The sequence below is a fragment of the Aricia agestis genome, chromosome 22, assembly GCF_905147365.1.
Source record: "Aricia agestis chromosome 22, ilAriAges1.1, whole genome shotgun sequence".
Lineage (NCBI taxonomy): Eukaryota > Metazoa > Arthropoda > Insecta > Lepidoptera > Lycaenidae > Aricia > Aricia agestis.
The window spans coordinates 7,437,718-7,451,357 of NC_056427.1; the positions used below are offsets into that span (position 1 = coordinate 7,437,718).

General features: G+C 36.1%; 3 protein-coding genes across 5 annotated transcripts in view; 1 reads left to right on the top strand and 2 right to left on the bottom strand.

Annotated features, from left to right (window-relative positions):
• The window catches only part of LOC121738205 (gastrula zinc finger protein XlCGF57.1-like), a 106,712-nt gene that overhangs the window by 20,266 nt on the left and 72,806 nt on the right, over positions 1–13,640 (top strand). The window lies entirely within an intron of this gene.
• The window catches only part of LOC121738200 (zinc finger protein 260-like), a 190,336-nt gene that overhangs the window by 13,629 nt on the left and 163,067 nt on the right, over positions 1–13,640 (bottom strand). The gene's annotated exons all lie outside the window — the stretch shown is intronic.
• On the bottom strand, positions 736–5,830 carry LOC121738210 (zinc finger protein OZF-like). Of its 2 annotated transcripts, XM_042130157.1 has the most exons (4): positions 5,560–5,830; positions 4,869–4,976; positions 2,845–2,944; positions 736–2,225 (listed from the first exon to the last, which is right to left on the bottom strand). In XM_042130157.1, exons 1-4 carry the CDS (start codon positions 5,662–5,664, stop codon positions 760–762), a joined length of 1,779 nt encoding a protein of 592 aa, XP_041986091.1. In that variant the 5' UTR covers positions 5,665–5,830; the 3' UTR covers positions 736–759. The 2 variants fall into 2 exon arrangements, with proteins under 2 accessions (XP_041986091.1, XP_041986092.1); XM_042130158.1 differs by lacking the exon at positions 4,869–4,976.

The window sequence follows — 13,640 nt, forward strand, 5'->3', positions numbered from 1 at the left end:
TATTTTATTCCCGAGTATGGCACCACCCATCGACTTGAGTTTCAGTGGACAAAGACAAGAAACTCTTTCCATAGCAACCATTAAAGCAACGGCAATTATTTTTTTTTGACATAGTTTCTTGGTTCTTTTTTTTTTAATTATGGCACATCGGCTATAAAACCATGGCCAGTGTCGAGTAAATGGCGGCAAATTAAAAAAAATCGACGTGTAGCAACCTTGTCTATAGCCAGAATTATAGTTTTATTCTACGAAATACGAATAATAAAAACTAAGGAACTTTATTATTCGTAGTCTGTAGATCAAAACTATAATTCCGGCTATAGACAGGGTTGCTATACATCGATTTTTTGAATTTGCCGCCATTTACTCGACACTGGCCATGGTTTTATAGCCAAGTGCCATAATAAAAATAAAAACAGAATCAAGAAACTAAATGTCAAAAGCGGATCGTCATGCTTGACTTGAAAGATATCGAGATAGGAAAGAAACTTTTACTCCAATGTTTTTCCGGTAAAACTGTCAAAATTTAGTTTCTTTCGTTTGTCTACGTGCTTGTGCTAGCTATGTATATGTAAAAGAAACAAAATGTAACTTGTGTCTGAATAAAAGCTTATTTTATTTAAATTCATATAATAAGTGATTATATAATTGAATATTTACACATAATATACAATTATCATACAAAGTACAACTTGATTTGTGTACACTTTTATAAAAAAAAATGTTCACTGACTTTACAAGAGAAATATATTATTTACACTAATGATCACCATGCGTCTTTCTATGTCTATTGAGCGAGCTGGTTTGAATAAAAGACTTGTAACATACATTACATGTGTGGGGCTTCACACCAGTATGAATTCTCCTGTGTGTGTGCAGCGAGGAATTCTGTGAGAATCTCTGTTGACATATATCACATACGTATGGCTTTTCACCTGTGTGCGTTCGGTTATGTTTCACCAATGAACCCCGTCGACTAAACCGTTTATCACAGAGCTCACATCCAAACGGTTTCTCATCTGTGTGCGTTAGTTTGTGCTTGTGTAGCGTACTCAACTGACTGAATCTTCGATCACAGATTTCACATACAAACGGTTTTTCTCCAGTATGAATCCGAAAATGATGCTTCAAATTGCCTATCTGTTTGAACTGTTTGCTGCATATATCACAGGTGTACGGTTTCTCCGAGCTGTGCGTTGTCTTGTGTGCGCGCAATCCATTCTTATGCGAGAAGGAACGGCAGCAGACATCACAGGAATATGGTTTAACTCCGCTGTGGATCCTCTCGTGTACCCTCACGTTTTTCTTCTGAGAGAACTTTTTACCGCAAACGTTACAACCGAATAACTTTTCATTTTTATGTGTGGCAACATGTTCTTTTAGTATGCCGATGACCGTGAAACTTTTAAAGCATATATCACATGTATATGGCCTTTCACCCGTGTGTATTCTCTTGTGTTTTTTCAGATACCCTCGACCGCTATAGCTGTTCCCGCATATGTCACAAGTGTACGGTTTCTCGCCTGTATGTGTTAGCATGTGCTCGCTTAATGCGGACTTTTGGCTGAATTTTTTCTGGCACACATCACAGGAGTGTGGTTTCTCACCCGTATGGTTCATCGTGTGGACTTTCAGTGAGGTATTATGTCTGAATTTCATGTCACAAAGCGTGCAGGAGTACGGTTTGTCACCTAGGTGTATTCGGTTGTGGACTTCTAGACTTTTGGTATTTGCGAATACTTTATCGCAAGCATCGCATCGTATTTCAACTGTGTGCGTTTTAAGATGCGCCTTTAATATAGATTTTTGGGAGTAACTCTTTTCGCATACACCACAGGTGAACGGTTTGTCACCTATATGGGCTCTTTTGTGAGCGATTAAGGTCTTTTCCAACTTAAACCTCTTACTGCATACATCACAAGTGTACTTCTTCTTTGCGTGTGCTATCTGATGCACCCTCAAAGAGTAGCCACGGGCAAACTTTTTATCGCACAGTTCACAGTCGTACGGTTTCTCACCCGTGTGTTCTCTTCTGTGGATCTTTAAGCTGCTTCTTTGAAGGAATTTCTTATTGCACATATTACAGCGATAAGGTTGTTCCCCGCTGTGTATCTGTATGTGTGTCTTCAAATAGTTTTTCGTACAAAACTTCTTGTTGCAAACATCACATGTGAAGCGCTCGATGGGTGTCAAAGTTATAACTATAGATTCAGCATGTTCCAGTGCTGAAAAAGAAATTAAAAGTAAGAAAGAGATGTTAGGACTACTGAACCCTAAAACGGAACCCTAACGAGCAGATTTTTTATATATGTACATTGATAGATTAATAGTTATAATATAATTAGTAACATTGTCCTACAAATAAAGCAGTCCATATTTTAGTACCGTCAAAGCAAAGTATGAAATCCTTTCTATTTCTGTTAGCTACCACTTTCTAGATTTTTCGCAGATACAAATGTTGGTTGTCTTATCAAAATGAAGCTACTAACAAAAAATTAGCTTGATAGTAATAAAAAAAAATTTTTCTAGGGCTCCTGTGCTATATTACATGCACTGCATACAAAGTCCAAAAAAACTTTGTTTTGCAAGAAATAGTTTTCGCAAATATATCTTACTCATTTTTCAACAGAAACCATATTATATGGAATGACGAAAATATATTTTTCAGTTGTCAGTCCAAATACATATTACTTAAATTTCATTTCCCATGCATATTCCCCAGTATATTGGTGAATGTCAATAAAAAATAAAATATTAGAATCAGTCTGTAAGTCACAATATTCATAATAATATTTTTGTGCACAAAGTACATTTGTTTGTTAATCTTTGTAGAACTATACTTACTGTCTCCAGACTTCTCCTGTTTCATGGTGGCAAACTCAGGTTCAATGGAGGTTATGTTGAAAGTTGTGGTCGTCCATCGTACAACAGACTCTGGTTCAGTCTGAAAAAAAAAGCATTATTTTAAATGCATCCATATTCCATACTCATTTTTTTCTTATTTAAGTACCATTTATTTCAGACATCTTGACCAATACTTTAAATTTATTACAGATTAACATATGTATATGTTAATATGTATTTAGAATAGAATAGAAATCGTTTATTTGATAAAAATAAATTGTAAGCAAAAAACTTTCTGAAAAAAGCTTTTATTTAAATGAGTACTCTAAAAAGAAGAAAATAAATACCTTAAAAACTATTAAGTTATAACCTCAATATATACAATTTGCATGATAATAAAAGCTTGTCGCGTGATTTGTTAATAATAAACTAGTAAGTGCCAATTTAACTGAGTAAACTGATATTATATTTTTTATTTTATTAAAGTAATTAAATTTTGACTGGTTGTTAAGTCTCGCGACAAGCTTTTATTATTATAATGAAAATTGTATAATATATTGAGGTGATAACTTAATAGTTAGAATTTTTAAGGTGTTATTTTCTTCTTTTTAGAGTACTTATTTAAATAAAAGCTTTTTTTCAAAAAGTTTTTTGCTTACAATTTATTTTTTGTTTTTTATCTCTGACTAGATTTCTTAAGTCTGCTTGATTGTAGTTTGTTTTGTTTCAAGAATTTGTTAAAATCTGATTAACTTAAGTCTTTAATAAATCGTACTTAATTTTACGACTAAAAATTAAATATCACTTAACAAAAATTACCGGATTCAACCAGGTATTTTCTAATGCCCGGCTGGTTTTGACTTGACATAACAAGACACGACACGACACGACACGACACGACACGACAGGGCACGACAGGGCACGACAGGGCACGACACGACACGACACGGCACGACAGGACACGACATGTCTTTTCAATTTACTGTCAATGAACCTTTTTGTTTGATACCCATATTGCAGAAGTGCTTTAAAAATAACTATATTTCCCTATCTTGGATGAGCCGCCATATTGGATGTAGAATGACATTACATTCGTTTCCGAGTTACTCTCAATGAGCCCTTTCATTTGATACCCATATTGCAGAAGTGCATTAAAAATAACTATATACCCCTATCTTGAATGACACGCCATATTAGATATAAAATGACATTACATTCGTTTCTAAGTTACTCTCAATAAGCATTTTCATTTGATACCCATATTGCAGAAGTGCATTAAAAATAACTATACCTCTATCTTGGATGAGCCGCCATATTGGATGTAGTATGACATTACATTCGTTTTCGAGTTACTCTCAAAAAGCCCTTTTATTTAATATCCATATTGTAGAACTGCATAGAAAATAAGTATTACGCCATTTTGGATGGTCGGCTATATTGGATTTAGAGTGATGTCACATACAATATCATGCATTGTCATCCAAACTAAACTTGCATGCAAAATTTCAGCTCAATCGGATAAATATATGTACTTCAAAATTGAGTTCCAAAATTTCACCCGAACATACATACTTACATACATACAGAGCAAGTTAAATAAAAGCTTTTAATAAGGTACAATATTATGATGTTAGTCAGGTGAACACTTCTCTTATTTTGGATGGTGTGCAAATTTTACAAGTCACTTAGTGTTAGTTTAAACTTAAACTATCATTAAACACGTATTATGCTGCATAATAATGAGTGTGGCATTACATTTAAATTTTTGAATGTCGCAGTTCTATGCCGAGAGGATCGGAAAGTATTTTATAGGGGTTCATATTATGTTCCATAACAGCTAACAGAAACAATTAGTTAAATTAGAATTTTGAAAAAACCTTCAAGAAGAGAGTGTATTCCCTCTTAAAAGGCCGGCAACGCACCTGCAGCTTCTAATGTTGCGAGTGTCTATGGGTGACGGTAGTTCCTTTCCATCATGTGACCCATTAGCTTGTTTGCCCCCTTATTTCATAAAAAAAAATCACCTGATCAGCAGCACTTTCATTTCCTTCCTTGATTAGTTGTATCAGAGTTTTGCACTGTACCAGCCTCACGTAGCAAATATTGCAAACAAAGTATGCATCACTTTGAATCTATGACAGAAGAAATCAAATGTAAAGTAAGAATCAGAATGAAAATGGATTTCATAATTATTTATCGTTTTAAGGCCGGTATAAATAGTCAGTACTCAAGATGCATCTCGGTCTCAAGACACGGTTCAGGCTCTGTGATTGGTTGGCTGTCAAAATTTGGACCAATCATAGAGCCGAACTGCGTCTTGAGACCAAGATGCATCTTGAGTAATGACTATTTATACCGGCCTTAAGTGTATTAGACACTAGCATTAATTACAAAGAGTGACTTAATGTGGAGACGGTATTAATTAAAAAAAAACATACTCGGAAGACGATTGACTCACAAAATGATATGCCAAATATATTTAACTAGATGACGCCTGCAACTCTGTTGCACCAAAAAGTTTTTTTTGTGTGGAAACCATTGATTTTTATGTATAAAAGGTATCCTATGTCCTTTCCCGGGACCCAAAGTATTTCCATACTTTCAGCAAAATCGGTTCAGCAGTTTGGGCGTGAAGAGGTCATAGACAGACACACTTTCGCATTTATATATAATATGGATAGGTGGTAAATAACATAAAACAAATTGATGACACACCTTTGACTGCAATATTTGTTCGTACACAAGTTCTAAATTGGTGTTTTTGATGTCGAATACTTTAGTGTTTTCAACAAAACATATAAAACACGTCCCTTCTCCCATTTTCTGTAATTTATATGTAAATTCTGTTGAGTTGGACAAGTTTATTCAGATTTCCTTTTGAACATCAGCTGATGGGCACAAACTGAGAGCATAATATTTTCAAAATATTATCCATATCATCAATTTTCACACAAAATGATTAATTATAAAAATAAATAAACAGAAAAAAACTGATAAAAATGTAGAACGAATGACAGAAAACATCTGTGATTAAGTGATCTGACATTGACAGTTGCTCTAAAAAAGTGAACTTCTTTTCTTAGCACAACAGTCTACTGTTCGGGCCACACTAACATCAAACACCGTTAATTATCGCGTTGTTGGACGTTAGCCGTAGGTGTAGTCACAATTTAACGCGATAATTTTCAACGGCGTTTACAATGCCGTTTTCCGCTTGGCGATAGCTCTAGTGACGGTACATCAAGAGATTAACGCGAGAATCAATGCGATGAAGCGGCCACACTACGTATCGTCACTTTGCGTTGAGAGCCCGATGGGATCACACGTGTTGGCTTCGACTTATCACACGTCTTTTTAAATATTTAAATACGTAATTTGGTTATAGAGTCTTCACTCCACTCTAGTTACTCCTAATGAGAAAGTAATTCCTTTTTTTTTTAGATTTTGCAAACCGAACCATGTTTGTGGGATCTGAAACTCAAAGTTACAAGAATCGTGGAATGCAAAGTGATGCTTGACGACGAATAATAGAATTATTACCTTTTGAAGAAATGAATTAACATTATAAAAAGATAAAAGCAACTTCAAAATTGTACGTAATTTAGAATTAAATCCCCCTACCTCCTAAACTACTGAACCAATTTTGATGCAACTTGCACTATTCCCTAGGTTGAACAATATTTAATACAATAAAAAAAGATTTATTGAAATCGCAATGGTAGTTCCAGAGATATGCGAACACAAACATAAAAACATACATACATACTTACATACATCACCTACACTTTTGAAATATTTTGGCACATTTGTTCAGACGCTGATATACGAAAATTAGGCAGTTCTGGAATATTACATACATACGCGTAGAATTAATAACCTCCTTTTTTTGAAGTCGGTTAAGTAAAATCAACGCCGTTTTCAACGCCTTTGAGCATTAAACGTTGACCGTTCAAGTGTAGCCACCCTCTTTAACGCGTTAAAATTATCGCAATAATTGTCGCGTTGTTGGGCATTGACGTTAAACGTTAGTGTGGCCCGAACAGTAGACCATCAGTAGACGGACGACCGCATTTTAATTTTTTAAGGAACATTGTTTAGGAATAGGCGACAGTCTTAATTTAACGCTTCACCTCCTAAATTTTACCTTTTTCAGTATAAAATTTATTTTCTACTACTAATACTAGATACAAATAAAATGTACTCTAATCTACCTATATAAAATATCTAGATTTATAATTTATATCCATTCCATTACCTATTTAAAATTATAAATTATTGTTTTGAAGTTGTAAAAATAAAATGAAAATCATGCTATGTTAACAAAATAAGTTTAATTATATAACATTATAAGTTTAACAAAGAAAATAATTATATATTGTTCTGTGTACACATCACCATTCACAGTTCAAGTCAAACTGGGGAACTTAGGTTTACATTATTCTTGAACATTTTTATTTCTGCTTCGTGTATTAACTGATGCAACTTAAACTTAATTTCAGATTGATCTAATTTTGGTAATTTCTTAATTTGTTGGCTCATCGACAGAAAAAAATAATCATTTTCATCCATGTTGGGCAATCTCTTTATATCCTGTGACGACTTAAATATATCTATAATTTCACTTACAAGATCAGTATCAGCTTTATTTTGTGGCGGTGATGAGCATGAAGATGATCTCTTTGGAATACTATCTATGTATGGATGTGGAAATTCGGTTTCCGAAATGTCTTCGCTATAAAAGGACTCCTCACCATTTTTTATGGTGGAACTAGACATTGGATGTCGCCATTTTAGGTGTGGTAACAGGAATTTCATGCGTTTCTCGTGCTTCCAAGACACAAGCTCAGTAGCTCCTTGAATACTTTTCTTTCTGCGTCTTTTCAAGGCATTTGTGTAGCAATTTCTCAGTTTTTCCCACTTGCTTCTCACATCTTCAACTGAAACGAGGATAACTTTGTAATCCATACCTTTTATTACCTAACAAAAATATATAATTTTCTACATAAGTACACAAATTAAATATTTTAAACACAATAATCAATATGGGCAGTTAAACATTTTATTAAGTATATTTTTATCTTTAAATATTATGATAAAGATCAAAATATTATAGGCTACGATTGATTTTATAGTTAGTACAATAGATAAATTATTGCAATCACGTCGCGTAGGATAGGGTCTAGGGATGACACTCTTTGGATAGGGATACATAGTGGAATCAGAACGTGTTATTTCACGTGTTACGTTCTAACTTCTAATACGCAATATTTACGGTTTTATATTACTCCGTTTTCTACACAGCGTATTTATTTCTATCTTAATTCCTTTTGAGAGAGAAAAACTGTTTTTATTTCACAAAGTACCTAACAAAACATACCCGACGTTTTCATTTGGTCAGCTATCGCTTCCCACGCGTCATTTCGCAAATTAAAATCTCTGTATTGCTCATTTTCTCTGTCATATAATACTGGATACAATTTTACTAACTCTATTAGATGTTCTTCGGACATTTTATTTGTTTAGAAAATCTAAATTTAATTATTTTTAAATTAATTTCTGTCTACTTGCTTGACACATCATGACACATCACATGGCGTCGGTTCGAATCGAGTGTTGCTACTTGTATAATGTATTTAACAACGTCGGGTCTATAGTTGCAAAACTTCTGAAAAATTCCGAATAATTCCGGAATACTTCTGGGAAAGTTTCTTTAAATTTGAATTATTCAAAATGAATTTAATAAAAAAAATATATTAATTTTTATTAAAGGTGAAAAATCGTATTTTGCATCAATCATCGATCGCCGCCGCGCATAGAGCGTCGCCCGCCGGCCGCTATCACCGCTTCGCACGGGCCGACTGCCACGGCGAAATATTCGACGGAAACATTCGAATGCGGGGTACGAATCTTTCCGCGGGGTGAGGGAAAACTTCTCCGGGGAGCATCTCCCTTCCGCACCGCCGCGCGCCGTCGCCCGCTCGTACGGGCGAGCGAGTCGTGCGAGCGGGCGACGGCGGCGCGGAAGGGAGATGCTCCCCGGAGAAGTTTTCCCTCACCCCGCGGAAAGATTCGTACCCCGCATTCGAATGTTTCCGTCGAATATTTCGCCGGAATAATTCAATGGAAATATACGTGTTTGTTTGTGGTTTGTGGTGGTTGAGTGAATTATTTGTTCAGTGGCACATTACGTACTTAAGTAAAGTATAAATTGTTTATCTATACCTACTTCTAGGTTTAATATTATAAATGCGAAAGTACGTCTTTTTGTCTGTCTGTCTGTTACCTCTTCACGCTCGAACCGCTGAATCGATTTGGCTGAAAATTGACATGGAAATACTTTGAGTTCCGAGAAAGGACATAGGATAGTTTTTATCTCGGAAAAATTTACGGTTCCGGCGCGATAAACGAATTTTGGCGCAACGGAGTTGCGGTCGTCATCTAGTTTTATCATAAATTAGTAATGACCAATGGGATTGATTAATCTATACTTACCTACTTATTACTTACTTATATCCATACTATCCATACTAATATATCCTATTGTAAGTAAATCAGAATAAAAACCATAAAAAATAAACGAACTTATATGATTAGGTATTATCAAAGAAAAGTAACAAGCCGTTACCAGCCGCTATTTATCGCTAGTAATGATAATAAGCCAAAAAAGCCGTTTCTCGCCGCTTGGCTAATAATGTTAGTAACCGGCATCACATATTCTTAGATACACAACTAAAGATAAATAGTTTACAACTTCCAAGCGCAATTTTCCTCGTTATTTTTGACAGTTGAAATATTCCCAAAGTTTCGGAATATTTCGGAATACTTCCGAAGTATTCGACGGGAATAATTCGGAATCTTTCCCGCCAGCATCTATAGTCGGGTCGCGTGTTGAACTTGAAACTTGGAGTTTGGACTCACAGTCTCACAGATTTAAGAGGGCGACTAACCCCAAAAATCAAACATCGTCCTCCTCTCTTCACACTCACGCCCGTCTTTCATATGCCAGGTGAAAAAGAACGACGCGGATTCATCGCCAAATTAGTTTTTTCTCAATAATTCGATAAATATATACAACATTTTAAAAATCCGCTAAATCGATCTCTCAATGATATAATTTTAAATACCTAATATTGTGTTAAAATATTAACTTAGTTCAATGCACGGTTATGGAAATAAATGAAAAATTCGTGCAAATTTGATGCATCTTTGTGATTTTTTTCTATCGAGAAAATTTTAAGATATCGTGTTTTTGCTCAGATTGATTTCTCGGAAATATAATGTAGTATCTAATTTTAGAAAATGAAACAATTCGGGGCTTTTTTTAAGTATAAAAATGAATTATAAAATCGACACTTTAGGGTTAGTCGCCCCCTTAAGATGTTCGGACTGCAAAGTGCAAAGACGAAAGGATATTTTTATGGAGTGTAGATGGAGGAGAAGTGAGAACTATCTCTGTATGTAAAAAGTATCCGCTGAAATGCGTTAAATTAGGGTGGCGCTAGCGCTACAGTAGCAACAGGGTAAATTTTAAATCATTTAGCAGCTTTTATTTCAGCTATTTTAGGTAATGTTTTTCAAAATATATTATTTTAATAAATTTAAAATAATATATATTATGTCGCAGGCACATTGTATACTTAGCCATATTACATTACGGCTAGCAGTTTTGTAATGCGGCGTGTCGACGTTTAGCCGGATTGTAATTGCGATACGTTCTTCAATAAGGCGGCCCACGTTTAGCCGCATCATAGTCCTATGTAAGTTATAGGGTGACCACGATTGCAAAATAAAACAATGCTGCAATGAGTGGCCGTCATTAAATTTTGGTAAGCACTCAGAGAATAAGCAAAAAATTCTGGATTTATCTTTTGTTTTATAACGGTCGCCGGCTGCTGCCGCAGCACGCTCGCTTCGCTCGCTCGGCTCCCTCTGTGTTGTGGTCTAAGTTCTAACCTAACCTAACCTACTTTTGGACTTTCTGGATTGTGTTTGTTTTTGTTTTGGCGGGGGAGGCTGCACCCCCCGTCCCCCCGCTTCGGTATCCGTGGTAAGTAGGCCTTAATAAATAAATTAATAATGAAATGAAATAAAATACTGAAATGTTTTCTCTGCTGAACGAATGTATAACCAAGTAATTATTCCGTCGAGTGACTGTTTATTTTGCAGATACATAATAAAACTAGCTGCCAGTTATGTGTTTAAATTGCTGACCATTGTCATGATTATTTACAGAACACGAATTGCAGCCTGATTTTAATTATTGCTAACAAAATCTTTTTATGCTTACAAAATGATTTATTAGCTGTTATTTCTTGCAAACCAAATTTTTAAATGGCATACACAAAAATTACTTCTCATATATTAATCTGTGACACGGGCAGCGCCACGACTGATAAGAAACGAATTACGAAACTATAACTGTCAAAAAGGCGACTAGTCTCTAACCAATGACATAAGAAACACTTCTTATGTCATTGTCTGTAGCCTTATTGCATTACGGCTAGCCGTATTGAATAACGTATAGCGCCGAATGCATTCTGGCGGTTTTTTATTCAGCCGCATTCAATCCGGCTAAACGTTGACACGCCGCATTACAAAACGGGTTTTTTAAAACGGCTAGCCGTAATGTAATACGGCTAAATATACAATCCGCCTGCGACATATATTTATATTTTGTCACCAACGGCTACATTCATTTCATTACAATGATATTCTACTTATACAGGGCCTCTATCATGAGCTCTTAAATCCATTCACTTTACGTCCTTATACTCTGTATAAGGACGTAAAGTGAATGGATTTAAGAGCTCATGATAGAGGCCCAGATCTGTTACGTCCATACTTTTTTCCGGCTTAAATCTTTTCCGAACAATTTTCAAATTCAAAATTGCAAACATTGACAAATTTGACAGATAAGTGAGTTGACAAAAGATACGAAAAACTATTTACATAAAAGAGACAGTTCTATTTTTAAACGTCGAATCGTATCGCTGTCTCTTTCTTCGCCTGAGCTATGACGGAAATTCGTTTTTTTCCAGATTGTTCGAAAAAATTATTGAAAATGTAAATAATCGAGGTATTTATTGCAATCAAGACATTTGGTAAGAGATTCCATGTGTTTTGTTATTTTTTTAGTCATAATTGGTACATTTTCGAAAAGCGCACGACGTCATCTTCAATTTATTTAGGCACATTCGTGACTGCGCTCGATGCAGACTAAACAACAGACGGCCCAATTGGGCCGTATTTGAATCTTCACAACGCGCGCGGTAGTAACATATCTGCTTTGAGTTTTTCATCATTGTTCCATACCCTTTGCTGCAGCTAGCGCCACTCTTGGAGGATTTTTCAACTGTTGTTTACTGCGTACAGCTGGACACTTTTTCAAATATCCCCCATATAAGATAGTTCTCCTCCATCTAGAGGCGTGGTTAAAGTTAAATTTAAAGTTATGGTTATAGTTAAGGTAAATTTAACTTTAACTTTGACTTTAACCTTATTTTGCCCGGAGAAATTGACAGATGATAGCTGACCCAACAAGGTTATAAATGCACGTGGGTGGGGGCGCTGCTGGTAAAGGAGAACTGTCAAAAATTGCAGTTTTTGTATGATGACAGCGTTAGTTCCTTTTTTCGCCACATGCATTTAAAACCTTGTCAATGAGTGGCAGTCTTCCACAGTGCGTTTTTCGCGTAACTTTCTGCCGCGCACTGTAAAACTTTGGAATGAACTGTCACCAGCAGTATTTCCGGACCGATACGACCTGCAAACCTTCAAGAAAAGAGCGTATTCCCTCTTAAAAGGCCGGCAACGCACCTGCAGCTCTTCTGATGTTGCGAGTGTCCATGGGCGACGGTAGTTGCTTACCATCAGGTGACCCGTTTGCTCGTCTGCCCCCTTATTTAATTTAAAAAAAAGCTCTATGGTTATGGTTAAATATGGCGTCATGATATTTTTAACTTTAACCAAAGATTTGACATTTTGCATTGTAGTTTAAGTTAAAGTTAAATTTACAGTTAAAGTTAGACTGGGTTGCACCAGAGGCGGTGTTAAAGTTAAATTAAAGTTAAATTTATGGTTATAGTTAAGGTAAATTAACTTTAACTTGAACTTTAACCTTAACTTTGCCCGGAGAAATTGACAGATGACAGCTGATCCAACAAAGTTATAAATGCACGTGGGCAGGGTGCTGCTGGTTAAGGAGAACATATTTACGTAGTATCCGTAAGTAGTCTGTGAGGAGAAAAATGGCGGTTTTTGTATAAAGGCCCATTCACGGCAGGACTGGCGACTGCACGGCAGTCCTGCCGTGAATGGGCCTCACTGATTGGTTCACAATAGTATTATACCTTCATGGTTCACAAATCACAACTTCACACTCGGTGTTGCCGGCCGGAAACACCGAGTGTGAACAAATCAGCCAATAGGCCTCTTTAGCTTGCTACTGATAGGCCCCATCCCCACTTTCCCCACGCCGCGGAATTTCCGCGAAACGTGAGTGTGGATCCGGTTCGCATATTTTTCGCACTTCGCGGCTGGTTCCCCGACGGCATCCCCACTCGCGCGCGAACCGTGCGCGACGCCGCGGCGCCGCGAAATTCCTGCGAAGCATGAGTGAGAGATCCGATTCGCATATGTTTCGCACTTCGCGGCCCGTTCCCCGATTGCTGTCGGTTTTCTGTCAAAGAGCTTTTTTTTAATCTTTATTTTAATAAGGGCTTTTGCCATACAAGACATGCCAGCATTGTTTAGTGAACAGAATATAATTAATCCTACTTTAATAATAATAATAATAT

Bases quoted from the DNA above. Each gene is read 5' to 3' on its own strand.
- LOC121738210 (XM_042130157.1), bottom strand. From the start codon at position 5,664: ATGGGAGAAGGGACGTGTTTTATATGTTTTGTTGAAAACACTAAAGTA. The intron at 4,977-5,559 runs GTGTGTCATCAA...CTTCTGTCATAG, and splicing joins AACAAATATTGCAGTCAAAG to ATTCAAAGTGATGCATACTT. The intron at 2,226-2,844 runs GTAAGTATAGTT...TTTCTTTTTCAG, and splicing joins ACAGGAGAAGTCTGGAGACA to CACTGGAACATGCTGAATCT.